This window comes from Nansenia antarctica (assembly GCF_963989245.1).
Source record: "Nansenia antarctica genome assembly, chromosome: 11".
In the NCBI taxonomy this organism is placed as follows: domain Eukaryota; kingdom Metazoa; phylum Chordata; class Actinopteri; order Argentiniformes; family Microstomatidae; genus Nansenia; species Nansenia antarctica.
Window position 1 is genome coordinate 10,222,778 of NC_137681.1, and position 14,456 is coordinate 10,237,233.

The 14,456-nt window shown below is 41.2% G+C and overlaps 2 protein-coding genes across 2 annotated transcripts; both read right to left on the minus strand.

Moving 5' to 3' along the window:
- Positions 1 to 796: 796 nt before the first annotated feature.
- Positions 797 to 6,105, minus strand: bub3 (BUB3 mitotic checkpoint protein). The gene is made up of 7 exons (XM_080541668.1): positions 5,999 to 6,105; positions 5,085 to 5,279; positions 4,827 to 4,896; positions 4,572 to 4,723; positions 4,261 to 4,419; positions 3,315 to 3,492; positions 797 to 3,022 (listed from the first exon to the last, which is right to left on the minus strand). Exons 2-7 carry the CDS (start codon positions 5,277 to 5,279, stop codon positions 2,802 to 2,804), a joined length of 975 nt encoding a protein of 324 aa, XP_080397794.1. The 5' UTR covers positions 5,999 to 6,105; the 3' UTR covers positions 797 to 2,801.
- Positions 6,106 to 10,550: 4,445 nt separating this feature from the next.
- hmx3b (H6 family homeobox 3b) lies at positions 10,551 to 11,898 on the minus strand (the record flags this gene model as incomplete). The annotated part of the gene is made up of 2 exons (XM_080541669.1): positions 10,551 to 11,170; positions 11,610 to 11,898. 2 exons carry the CDS (start codon positions 11,896 to 11,898, stop codon positions 10,551 to 10,553), a joined length of 909 nt encoding a protein of 302 aa, XP_080397795.1.
- Between the last annotated feature and the right edge of the window lie 2,558 nt (positions 11,899 to 14,456).

Sequence of the window (14,456 nt, forward strand, 5' to 3'; positions counted from 1 at the left end):
CTAAAATGAATGCCGTTTCATATTAAGTTGAAGTCAGAACCAAACGAGAAAGACTGACTCATTATAAGCAATCATAGGAATTACTAACATCATTTGACCAAACGAACAAATAATTTCCAGGATATTGAAGAAGTAGCCAGGGCCCATTAGAAAAATTGTAGCTCTTAAATAGAATAATTGCCATCTTTATATTCTCTGCTCCTTATGCTGAGGGGTTTCAGAAATGACATTAGTGCTCGTAGAAAATCTGCACTGAGCACTGCTGGGTAATCAACAGATGGGGGCTGGGAGAGAATCCATCACTCCTTCAGCATTCAAGTGTTGTGTGTATCTTATTCTAATAAAAATGTAGGCTACGCTAAAAAAGATATGTTATTCCTGTCCGTCACTAAGGTAATAAATCGAAACATTTGATTATGAAGGAAAACGGAATGATGACAAGGAAAAACTAATGCAAGTCTAATGAAAAATAGAGTTCTCTCTGTGAAGCAGGTCATTCAGTGCAGTGGCTCTTTTTCCACACTAATATAGCAGCAGGATCATGCCCCTCTGATGTCTATCAGCACAGGTCACAGTCTCGGGGCAAGTGGAGCCTACAGCAAGACGAGTGGAGCGTTCCCTCAGTACCATAGACAACAACTTCACTCACCAAGACAGAATTCCTTCTGGAAAAATAAAGTTCTTCTAATTCTACATTATTTCCTTTCATATTGTTATTCTCAGTGAGAAAACATGATATTTTGACCCCCACCAAAGAAATCACATCTGTCATCCAAAATCTGTTAATTGTTTTATTTCAAAAGACAACTGTTATCTGTTCCGTCTGAAGCAGACATTTATTGCAAAAACAGGTTTGGTGTTCAAATTTATGAAAGACAGAATACTACAGAAAACAGTGACAAATACCAGCATTGTAATGCCTCTAGGCTACATTGGGTAAATATTGTATAAACTCAGCTGATAGGAAACTTGAAATTTTACATCAACAAAGCCAACTATAATAAACATAAAACAATGCTGTTATTTTAGAACAGGAGAGATGGTAGAATTAAGAAAAGACAAATCGGCGGAAGTGAAAAGGAAAGTTTGTTATCAAAAACAATGACAAAACACACAGCAAACTAATTACAGCCAGAAAATGACAGAGAAAATACATTAAACAGTACACTGGATGCCAGTAGATATGCAAAAATGAATGAAGACTTCAGTTGTGACATATGATTCGTTGTTTGTGTGAGTGTCAATATTGTTTGTTTGTCAAAACCAATTTAGAAAAGGACTTCAGGAGGGGTAGGCCTACATGACGGAGGATCGCATTCCAAGAAGAACCAACTCGAAGGAGGACTTTACATCGCCCTGTGGACCAAAAACTTGAGAAAGTGTATAGCCATCTAACCAGCTCATTAGCAGTACTTATGCCATGGGGACAGGAGTCACAGTGCACCAATGGGCAGGACTTTCCTACAGCACGGTTTCCATTCTTATTTACTATCTTATATGAAGTTGATTCCAAGCAAGGGAAAACAGCCCACTTCTTCTTGAATAAAATCAATTGGGCACAATGAAATACAATAACAGATGTGGCCTTGGTAAGTCCGCAATTTTCCCTCAACTGCCCCTTTATCCATGGATGTAAAACAGACTACTAAAAACACAGCTTCTGGCTCAATTCAGCTTTTTAATCAATGAATGAAGGGCCCCATCTGTTATGATATGGCAAGACGGCACCAAAAAAACCTTGTTAGGGCTTTGTGTAATTCACTTGAAGAGAAACCGGTCCAGAGAGTTGCCTGTCTTTATGCTTTGCGATTGCTTTAGAACTCCAGGCTGAATTCGGTCCATAGCTCTGCATCTCCTCACAGAATTACCTATCTAGCATCCTCCTCTCTCTGCGGGATCAATTACCTACTAAATAGAAGGGCCTCTTGAGTCATTATCACATCAATATTGACTATTGGAATCTGCATTACCGCATCAAATTGGATTTTGTCTTGTAGCAGCATGAGAACAAATCTATCATAGCATTGTTACAAAATATGATGTCTCTTCACCAGGATCCCATAAACTGTAACTTTATTGAGGAGCTAAATACAATGGAATAGGAGGGTGATTTTCAATTGAAGAAAAAAGCTGGTTTAAAAAAAAAAAAGTATACTGTATATACAGTACAGGCCAAAAGTTTGGACACACCTTCTCATTCAATGAGTTTCCTTTATTTTCATGACTATTTGGTACATTGTAGATTCTCACTGAAGGCATCAAAACTATGAATGAACACATAGGAATTATGTATTTAACAATAAAGTGTGAAATAACTCTAAATATGTCTTATATTTTAGATTCCTCAAAGTAGCCACCCTTTGCTTTTTATTGTTATATATTTTATTAACAACAACAATTTTTTATTTTATGTAAATAGTCATGAAAATAAAGGAAACACATTGAATGAGAAGGTGTGTCCAAACTTTTGGCCTGTACTGTATATAAAACCTGAAATCCAACAAATATGGACTAATAAGTAAAAACGGAAGGGGGACATGTATCAGTCAAACCATGAAGCTCCTTTTACATCTCTTGTCGAACCATACATACACAAATTAAGGGTAGTATTTTTCCCATTTTCATCTGTCTGTCAACTGTCGGATATTGAAAAAGTGGAGAGCAAGATACACATCAGCAGATGCCGCAGCTGCGTGTGCTCCTCGTCAATGCAGCCATTCACAAATGCAAAGAGCGAGTTGTTGGGTACAGGCAGGCGGGTGGCCGTACAGTCCGGACAAGACCACAGGGTTGAATGGCACTCACTTTGGTTTGGTCTCGGCGTCTGTGACTTGGCGGATGATGATGGCATCCTCTGGGTGGCTCACGTCTCCCTGCTCCTGCATGTAGGAGGAGGCGATGGCTAGCGTGGAGCCGTCGTTGCTGAAAGCCAGAGAGGCAATGCTGGTCGGGTACCGGTGGAACTGGCACAGACGCTTCTTGTTGAAGGGATCCCAGATGTTGACAAAGCCATCAGAGCCACCTGTGAGGAGGAGAGGTTCAAGGTCAACACTAGAGATGTACACAGAAATTCTTGCTAAAAGATTAGAATCTGTTAGCCTAATAACTGAATGCTTCTTATGTAACCTTGACAATACTATTCCGATAGGTCATAATGACAATAGACTGAAACCACAAGAAGAAAGTCTAGGTACAGATAACAAATTAAAATCATGCTGATAACTGAGCTTCATGGACAGGCAATACATTTCAAAGAAGAAAGACAAAAGCGGTGTATATACACTTGTCTATAGAAAAAGGTACATAAGCAATACCTGTGGCAAAGGTGTTATGCACGCTGTGGAAGGAGATGGCATTGACAGGGTAAACCTGCTCGATTCCATTTTCCTTCAGCCTGTGGCACTTAAAGGCATACTTCTTCTTCTGAACCTCCTGGCTCGGGTCCAGGTACTCCACAGCAACACGGCCTTCAATTGAACTCAGGACGTAGCCCTACGGCAAAGAATCACATTTCAAATCCCAGATCGCATTTTTGACATGTTCTGGTCTTTCAAGAATACTAGGGCCCAATCCCAATTCACCCCTTAGCCCTACCACTTAGCCCTACCCCTGCGTTTTGCACGTTCACGTGTAGGGTGTCCCGATTCTTGTTGGGATGAAGTGGTAGGGCTACTTGGCCCTCCAAATTGAGTTTTTTTCAGAGAGGCACACTCCCCCCAAAAAAATCTCTAGCTAGCTAACATTGTGTGTTAATGTTTTACGGCTGATTTGTGCATGACAGTCCCGCATTTTTACATATTTTCCTGTCACATTTGTAATTTAACAAAAAATGTCCAGCCGTTGTTGCACTTGTCAGGCAGGGCAGGAGCATGGGTTTCCAGTCTACAGAGATTCTGTCATGAATTGGCTTGGTGATGAAGCATTGTTCTTTTTTATTTACTGACTTGTTTGATCGATTGATAGTATAAGTTGTGAAAGAATCGCGAGCGTCCATGCTTTTCTATGATACTACTGATGACGTATCGGGGTTATCCCCCCATTTTATAGGGGGGGATTTCAACCGCTACCCCTTACTCTGTGCTGAACGGCAAGCCGTAAAAAGCGAGTGGCACTCAAAAACGAGGGGTAGGGCTAAAATGACAAATGGGATTGGGCCTAGGTGGCGGCCACTCATACCGCACTGTGCCTATTAAACCGTATGGAAGTAGAATGACATTTCAAATGCGGCCAAGCATATGTCTGTCGAGGCTTGTGGTTTACCTGCTTGTTGGGGAAGGCCCTGATGGCACGTGTCTGGTATTTGAGACTGGACTCTCTCCTCTGCTGGACGTAGCCCATGTTCCTCAGGTCCCACACCAAGACGCGCCTTCCAGCAGTTCCCACTATCAGCCTGTCCCCAGCCACAGAGAGTGTGTATACCTATCACAAAGAGAGACACATGGGACGATGACAATCAGTACAATGTGTGTGCCATAATCCGTTCAGCTAAATAAAATGTTAAAATGTCATATAGACAGAAACAGCATTTGTGAGTGCAAACTTGACTGTTTATAGAAGATCGATCTCCGTACCCTGTCAGGCTGGGTAAAAGTGCCAGCATTGCAGGGGGTCCGAGGGTCCCACAGCCGAACTGACCGGTCCCAGCTTCCTGTAACCATGACGTTGACCTCCGGGCAATACTCCACACAGCGAATGGGGGCATCGTGTGTCCCAACAATTGTATCTATAGAGAGTGAGAATAAGGTTAATGAAGCTCAATTTAATCATACACGGGGAAAAACACACAATGTACTTAAATGGTATGCGAGGACAGTTGGACATCATACCTTGATCAGTATTCAGATCGTGAGTTTTCAACTGCAAGTCTAAACCTCCGCTCCAGGCATGTGTAGGGTCCTATAAGACAGAAGAAGGGACATCTGATTCGCTGATCTCTCAAGTGTCACACTCAGACCCTTGAGGATATCTTCTTGGCCTGAAGGTAGACCGACCCCCACACGGGTCTTCCATGTGGGAGACCTCAGTTCAAGCCCCACTGGCTAACCTTGTGACAAGTACAATGTCTTATGGACTTCATAACTTACATAGAAAGCACAATCTAGGACAGGCATCAAGTGTGAATACTTCATCCTCATGGAGTTGCCAGCGACATCGTAGAGTCGGACAGTCGAGTCCCAGGAGGACACCAGTAGAAATTGGGCTGTGCTGGGGCTGAACTTCACCGCAGAGATGCTGTCCTCTGGACCCTGGTTCAGTTTGAATTCGATGGAGCCCGTCATCTGGAGGGGACATAACAATATGAATGAATGAATGGTCTTTGTCATTAATATAGTACAGGTACCATACAACGACATTTGGGAGGGGGGGCTCCCCTGGTGCTAGGAAAAAAATACTAAAAACAAGAAGGGAAAAGAGCTGGTTTACATAAATAAAGGCTATGTACACTATCCACTATACTATACAAATAAAACACTGTGCTGTACTCTATGCTATGCTATAAATATCCTAACATTTCCTATCCAATATCAAACGGTGTAGCTAGCTAGGGTTGCTCATTTCAGGGAAGTGGATCTTGTGTCCATTAAGAACATGATTTGCGAGTCAACTGTTTACATACCTAGCTGACGCTGAGACTGCAAGTATAATTAAAACAAGATCATGCTGACATCGCTACCTAGCTAGCTTACCTAGTTAGCTGGCTAGTGGTATGTATGACTAGCTACATGCTAGCTAGCTGCACAGCTGTGTTGTAGGAGAGGAGAGTCCATCTTGTAGTATTATAAATGACGTCTAACATGAACTAACTGATGAGTTTGTTAGCTAACTGGGCTAGCCACTGACCCCCTGCAACACCTGATCCCAGCATGTGTAGCCTGCTAGCTAAGCTAGTGGGTCAGGCAGGTCCCGCCTAGGAGCTAGCTACAGGCTAGCAGGCTAACGTTAGCATCATGTCCAGAATCATCGTGGTGAGTCGACTGCACTCGCTAACAAAACTCACCGTTGTTGACTCGCGTTGTAGATATTACAATGACTTCACTTGAGTTCACAAGTGTGAAAGTACTCTATTTATTATCCAAAACGTGTTGCCTTGTCGTAGCTCCCCCGGCGTAGCTCGTTCTCCCTCCCAGAGTGTGTTTCTACATAAAGGCGTGTTGTGATTGGTTAGGACGAAAACCCCATGTTCCCGCCAGGGTTTTGATTCGTTGAAATTATCCTACTAGAATGATTTCCGTTGTGGGCTACAGGGATCACGTGACATAGGACATACCGCTATTGCGCGCGCATGCGTACACAGGAAAAGGAGATAAGATAAGGCGCACACACACACATATACACACACACACACACACACACACACACACACACACACACACGTATATACAGTACATATACACACATACACACACACATATACACACACACACACACACACACACACACACATGCGTTTACTTGCAAGCAGACAGAGAGTTACGCAAATTGCCCATCTAAAATGTTGAATTATATTGTTTCTGTAACAGGTTAGCCGGTTAACCCTAACAGCCTATAGGTTCGAGGCTTATATGTTGAGTCCTATGTTATAAGGACTACATAGCCCTATCCTTCGAAATGAAAATACACAGGCCAAATTCAATAATAATATCAATTTATTGAGAGGGCCAGGGAAATAGTAGCAGAGGACTACATAACAGGAGCCTTAAATAGGTTCATCCAGAGAGCCACAGGCTAATAGTCTTTGTTGCTTGTGTTGTTTTAGATAGTATTTCTTTGTACATGATGGACTTCTCTAAATATAAGAACACTGCTCTTATATATCATATAATATATATGAGTGGTTGCTTTTGAGAAGAGTGGGCATAAGGCAATGTATGTCTGTGTATACTTTCCATTCGTCTAGACAGCTTAAATGTAATGTAAATAGCAGGTGTTTTATTATCGTACACATAGTATTAGGATATGGCTCACATCACTGATCAGGCATGAGAAAAAAAATGTGTTACTATAATTATTTGACAAAGGCTGCTTTACTATTCGATTTTATTATAAAAATTGTACAAAGAAGCTGGTATGTTCATGTTGCTCCCGGTAAAATACAGCGGTGTCGGGAACGTCATTGACCTATGAACTGCGATCTGTGGTCGAGATGAATGATCTCTGAAGATCAGCGGCATCCCGATCAGAGTCTGTGCGGACGCGTGTGCCATGTTCGCCGCCTCCAGCTGGGCGGAAAACAGCCGCTTCCACTTGTTCCTCCGGTTCTGGAACCACGTCTTCACCTGTGTCTCTGTGAGCTGGAGGCTGGAGGCCAGGCATGCCCGCTCGGTACTGCTCAGGTAACGTTTCAGGTCGAACGTTGATTCCAGTTGGTACACCTGACTCCGTGAAAATACGGTCCGGGACTTCTTTCTGCTGGACGAGTTGCTGTTGCACGATGTGTCCTCGCCAAGATTGTCACTTTCTGTCAATGGTGATGTTTGGATCATGCAGCCTCCCTCTTTATGATCATGACAATCTTTATGTTGCCTTCTCTTAACCATTCCTTGTCCAAGTTGTAGGCCTATTCTCTTTTTATCACCTGCAAATAGAGAGGGGAAACAGTTTAATCCAAATTGATAGGTCTACTATATACTGTTTTCATGCTAAAATATATATGCAAACTGTGATTAATATAGGGAATTTATTCCATCTTTCCAATAAATTCACATAAATGCACAAACGCAATCATAATGCCAATAACAATTAAACTATTACAACTATAATAATAATAATAGCAATAACAACAATAATAATAATAATAATAACAACAATAATACAAATAATAACAACAGCCTTATAATTACACTTAATCTGAATCATTATAATTGATAGGCTAATAATAATCACTCTAGTTAGAAGACATAACAGTACAACAGTAATAAGAACAATAATGTTAATAATCATAAAAGTCATAAAGTCGTAATTAAAATGTCCATTCCGTTATTAATATGTTTTATAAATATTGAATATATATCATTCAATAAAACGTGAAATAATTGCCTATATGCATTTTCTGTAATAACTGAACAAAGCTTTTTATACTTACTCGGGATGGAATCTGTGAGATTGTGGAGGACATTGCATGATGGCTTCTGTGGTCCAGAGCAACAGTAGTCTAGAGAGTCCTCCCCACCGCTGCATCCCTCTGAGGTCACTGACCGCGTGCGTCTGGAGCTCTCCTTGCAAGGCTCATCCTCGGACCCAGTACCAAGGATTGACTGAATAGAAAAGCTGGACACATGTGCAAATGAGCTTCTGGCCTCATTATCCTCTGATTTCTTCATCTTCAATAACATTCACCACCCTTTCAGATTCATAGACTAGACTGCCGTAGAAAAGAAAGATGCGACTTCGTTTGGGGATTTGCGAGGCTGGGTTTGCTCCCCCACAGCAAAGACATGCCTGAATCCTGCCTGCGTACCTTCACTCACTCCCACATGAGGTGGAAGGCATTACGTCGCTTCATTGGTAAGTTTCTCTTGGGCCAATCACAAGCTTCGAACAGGCCCGCTACTTTCAAACCGCTGTAGACATAATATTGCATATACAGTATGTGTCGGTGGGAGTTCCACGGTGCATAGATATTTTTTACTGTAGTCTATTAGGCAAATATTCTACAATATGCAGATTTTAGTCCCTTTATGCACAAAATCCGTGTCCAAACCATGCTTTTATCTGTTCATCAGTTTGGTACGTGGAGCTGTAAAAAATTATACATGTTAATGTTTTTTTTATTTGTATTTAAACTCTGTTTAAAATGTATGTTATTGTCATATTTTACCATTCGCCTAAGATTTATTTGGAAAGTTTGTAGGCCCTATGGCGTGATTAAGAGAGGGAGTGTTATAAGTTGATGCACCTGCTCGACACTCATGTCATGACGATTGTCTTATCAGTGCTAAATACAGCGAAAGAAAAACATTGTCCTTTTAAGTAGGCCTGAATCAAATGGGCTCTAGCCTATTTTATAGTTGGTGCATGAAATTAAACAAAATGATGTAGCAGGCTGTTGTCCTTTTCTTTTCCAATATTTTATCCAGTGTTTACATGCGTGTCTGTTTATCGCCTATACTTTATTGGGACATGTTGTCAGAATGTTTCTGTGAAACATAATGAAATGTGTCTCTCTCCTTTGCCATTCGTGTGAATCTTTAAGAATCTTCATGAAGGCCATACAAGAGTTATTGAATTGTGTAATTTTATTACATTTTGCAATTAATATGGGATAATCTGATCTCTGCGAGAGATAGCAATATGCTATATTGAAAATATGTGGCCTATATAAATGCAGCCTATATCAAAAGAAATATAAACTTCAACACTGAATATAGATAGGCCTACTGCTGTTAAGGCTATAGCAATATCCAACAATCAAAGGTTTTTTGTGTGAATGCCAACCTCTTTCTTAAAGGATGTCTCAGTGAGTTTTTATTTTATTTTGCTGTATTTATTTATGTATCTAGCTTTCCTCTTTCATAGTGGTAAGCAACACAGTCCTATAGCCCAATGTCAATATTAGCCTATATCCATTGTGTTCATAAAAGGAAGATTTGGATATCACAAATGAATCAAATGCAAGCACTCAAAATATTGACACCTGATTGCCTTAAACCCAATGTATAAGCCCCGTGTTTTATTTTTCCACGAAAGGTATACAAATATACGTTTGGAATTATACACTCGGTGTATGGAACATATTTTACGATTTATTCTAGCAACAATATACTTTAAAAACAAATAGCTATACGCACAGGGCCTCCGCCTGTTATTTGGTTAAGCTCTATCAACTCTTGAAAAATTGTACAACATAGAAATGCTCAATAACAGCAAATAGAGATCCAAACTGCGAATGTATAGGCTTCTGAAAGACTTTCCATAAATCATAAGAACATGATTGTCCTCACTGTTGAAATAAAAGGATTGTGGATCGAAGATCACTGGTGAGAGCCATGGTGTGAAGCGAACAGTATTGCACATAACAACATTGAAAATATCAAGTTTATACTAAACAAATCCTATCACATGTACAACACCAATGCAAGTCCCTGCTTCATTATAAAATACATTATGGAGACATTTCCACGTGTCACCTTGTTCAAAACATATGCAACGGGAAAGTAGCTCATATGCCATGTGTTAAGATATTTAAAATGTTAAGGACACCCATTAATTTTCGATTAAATTAAACAGAAGAAACTAATTAAGGTTGGCTCCTTGTGAGTGTGCATGGCGCGAATGAATAATATAAATCATATTAATAATACAAAATGATGGTACAGTAATAATAGTCATAATAATAGTCATCATAATAATAATAATAACAATAATACCGTTTTTATCATGAAACTGCACAATCCGTTTTGACTTTCCAACGCATACAACACTTTCAATATTTTCAGTCAGTTTTTTGAACATAGTGAAACTGCACAATCCTTTTTGACTTTCCAAAGCAAAAAACAACATTTTTAAAAATGATAGGCTATGTTCGGCCCCAGTAGGAAATAGTAAAAGTCTCAAACAGGTCTCAACAACGGCATAGATGTGACCATCGGATGAGAATAGTACATATGGTGAGGGAATGTTAGTAGAGACTGGCTGGCTGAGGAATTCCCTGTGGTTCCCCCAGGTTCAGAGCCTGCGCCCTCATGGTACAATATGGGGACACGCACTATCCGCTGCGCTGCTGCGTGACTCAAATTGGCCGCTTCCAGCTCGGCAGCCAACTGCCTTTTCCACTTGTTTCGTCTGTTCTGGAACCAGATTTTCACCTGGGTTTCCGTCAGGTGCAAGGAGGCCGCCAAGCCTGCCCTCTCCGAGCTGCTCAGGTAGCGTTTCATGTCGAACGTGGACTCCAGCTGGAAGACCTGACTCCTGGAGAACACTGTGCGCGTTTTCTTTTTCCGACACGTGTTTTTTTTGTCCGATGAATTCTCATCCATTTTCCTCCAGTCGTCCCCATGCACATCTTCCTTCTTCGGTTCCTCTGCATCACTCTCCTCCAGCACAATGTCATCAGCACTCTTGTCATCGTCGTCTAGTTTGACATCTGGGTTGGGTTTCTGCAGCAGTCCGGGTGAGTCTCGGTCCGCACCTGACGCTGGGGACGTGTCTCTCACGCTGCTCTTTCCAGACACTAAACAAAACAAAATGTATTACATTCGGCTTTAAATATATTGCACAAAATAGGCTTAACATCCTCAATCATGTATTTGGTTGCATAGGTCTATAGTTTAATCCAAATGAACATTCCATAGGCCTTATATAGGCCGTTTGTGTGTGAACACAGACAAGGACATTTTTGCAACATCCACATTTTCAGCAGTACTTTGTTTTCTCTGAGACTAAACAAAATAGTGATGACAATCATTTGCAATGATTCACCTCGTGTCACTCGTCGAACTAAATACTTTCAAGCAAGCACACAGGCAGATCAAATTGATATTTTATATTTCGATTAAAGAGCTGTGTAATTAATCCATGATAAAATGAAGCCCTAACCATTTGACAGTCATTTCTTAATTAAATTCATGATTAAACGGATGACAGCTGCAGGGCTAAGAAGATTTGCTTACCTCCAGTCCGGTGTAAATGTCCTGACGTGCCCAGCGCGTAAGGGTACCACCAGGTCGAGGCTCTTTCCAAATAGTGCGTCGATAATCCAAATCTCTGGGCTGGCAACTCAAAACGAGGAAAAGTTAAGTCACCGATCCGGGAGACAGAGAAGCCCCCTTCCAATACTCCTTTCGTTGCTGCGAGAAGCGTCTTTGGTTTGGAGGGCTTATTGTCACAGTTCAGAAGGTTCTTTATGGAGAAAGGTGAGTCTTTAGCGGACGGACGGGTCTCCTGCGCTGTGTCTGCCATCGCACTTAGACGGACACCATAAAGAAAAAAAAAACTTGGAGGAAAAATAGTTTAAATGTCGATTTATTCCGCTTGATATCGTCGCCTTAATGGACTGTTGAAATTATTTGGGCATAAATAATAATGATGAAAATTGGCGTAAATCTGCATCCAGGAACTGAGATGAGCATAGCAATAGGTGGCACAATGATCAATGCTTCAGACCCGCACCGGATTATAATGATGAAATAAAAATGTCAACCAAGTTAAATGCGCGCAGTCCCCGGCGATTGGGCACGTACAATGGCAAATGGGATTTGAGATGAAACTGGGAGCAAAGTGAGGGAGGGGATAGGACAAGAATAGGCTCCAGAGAAAGGTGCGCCCAGACCATGCGCTCTTTAGTCACAGGCAAAGCGCGCGCCTGTTATTGGCCATGTCGTCCAATTAGCAAATGGAGCAAATGATAGGGCGTGAGTTTACCTCAAACGTCACTGAACTTAATGTCAAACTATAGCAGACGTTTATTGGCACTTTTGTATGTAAACACAATTTACAAATTGGCTATAGGCCTATACGCAAGGAACTGCAAACCAGAGAATGAACGGATACAAATGTCCATCCAAAGCATGTCCGACGGCGCGCGCGCACACACACACACACACACACACACACACACACACACACACACACACACACGCACGCACGCACGCACGCACACACTCACACACACACACACACACACACACACACACACACACACGCACGCACGCACGCACGCACGCACGCACGCACGCACACACTCTCTCACACACAACACTTGGATTAATATATCACTTTCTCCGGACTGGTGCATATTTCTATTAGGCGGCAACTACTCCATGTTAGTGTATTTATTTTCAATATTTTCAAACGAGCTGTAACAGAAATACAAGTATATTTATCAAAGCATTTCCCTTCTTCCCTAGAGCTTAAATATCAGTTTAACTGTATAACATATTTCCAAGCTTTTGTTTAGTTAGACATTATATATTATTATATAATAGACATTATACTATTCAATGAAAACTAATGTGACCGCATCCCCTGCACAGGATAGGCTATTTAAAATAATAGTTATGATATTTAGGGGTGTTATTACATTATGTAGTAGATAATATACTTTGTATTATCATGGCACTTGTCAAACAGGAAGATGCATGCACTTGAAGTAGATATTCATTTTAGTGTTTTAGTGAGTCATAATATGTGTGTGTATGTGTGTGTGTGTGTGTGTGTGTGTATGTGTGTGAGTGTGTATGTGTATGTCTGTGTGTGTGTGTGTGTGTGTGTGTGTGTGTGTGTGTCTGTGTGTGTGTGTGTGTGTGTGTATGTGTGTGAGTGTGTATGTGTATGTGTGTGTGTGTGTGTGTGTGTGTGTGTGTGTGTGTGTGCATCTGCCAGGAAACCACTCTGATGCACCCCTGACCATGTTATGGGCTGTTATGAGGACAAGTTTGCTCCAACAACCAAACATTATTGCAACTGCTTGTGTGTGTGCCAATTGATCTTTGCATACTGACCCTCTCTCTGTTTCCCCCTCACACCCCATTCGCCAGATGGAGGGCACTATTATCCCCTGCCATTAGCATGCATGTTTTCCTCTGCAGTGAAGCATTCTCTTGTTGCTGGTGTGAAACGTGTCCAAAAGCATTCAGGAGTAACCTGAATGGATTAACGGCACTGTGTCAACAATAGGATCTCATGCTTTTCATCCAAACAATGTTGCAACATTTCATTTGGTGTGTTTCATTTTGTATGATTTCCTACAAATTGAGCATGAGATCCTGTTGGTGTCATCCACCGCATGTCCCTACTCTGTCACTCACATCTATGTAATACTATGCCAGTAGCTACATTTTATAGTGTCGCAATACTTTTTCACAATGGCAAAGAGACATAAAACATTTTTTTCAGACATCATTTATTTATCTGTTGTGCATTTGATTTGACCAGCGTCTGAACAGATTCACTCAGATAAAAAGATTTGATTAGCAAGGAAGTCCTTCAGGCAGTCACTCAGTTAATTGAGCACTTGCCATCATCGTAAACATCCATTTGTGATAAAGGGCTAACAAATCAACTTCATACAAACAATAATCCTCCCAAACCCTATAGGACAGATGCAGAATATCACATGTGAGGTTGTAAGCCTTGGTAGAGAAATAGCAGGAAGGGAAAGGAAGACAGTTACAGAGTGTGCAAGGAACAGTGAGCAAGGTAAGAAACAGAAAGGGAGAGTATGAGGTACTTAAAGATGTGGGTGTGTAAAGGAGGCTGTGGTGGGTTTGAGAGGAGTAGTTGCATTAGGGATTAGTGAACCATACATACGCAACTTTGAAATAACCATTATTGTACCATTTCACTGCGTCCTACATGCCCCTTTGTTGACTCATGACAGATGTGTGGCTGCAAAATGTCAATACAACAACATTAGTGACTGTCAACCCGCCGAGCCAGTGATGAAGAGGGTCCTCGGTCTCATTCTTCCCACCTTGTTCCACAGTAGGATATGGATGTTTCATGTTTATTTATGAGTG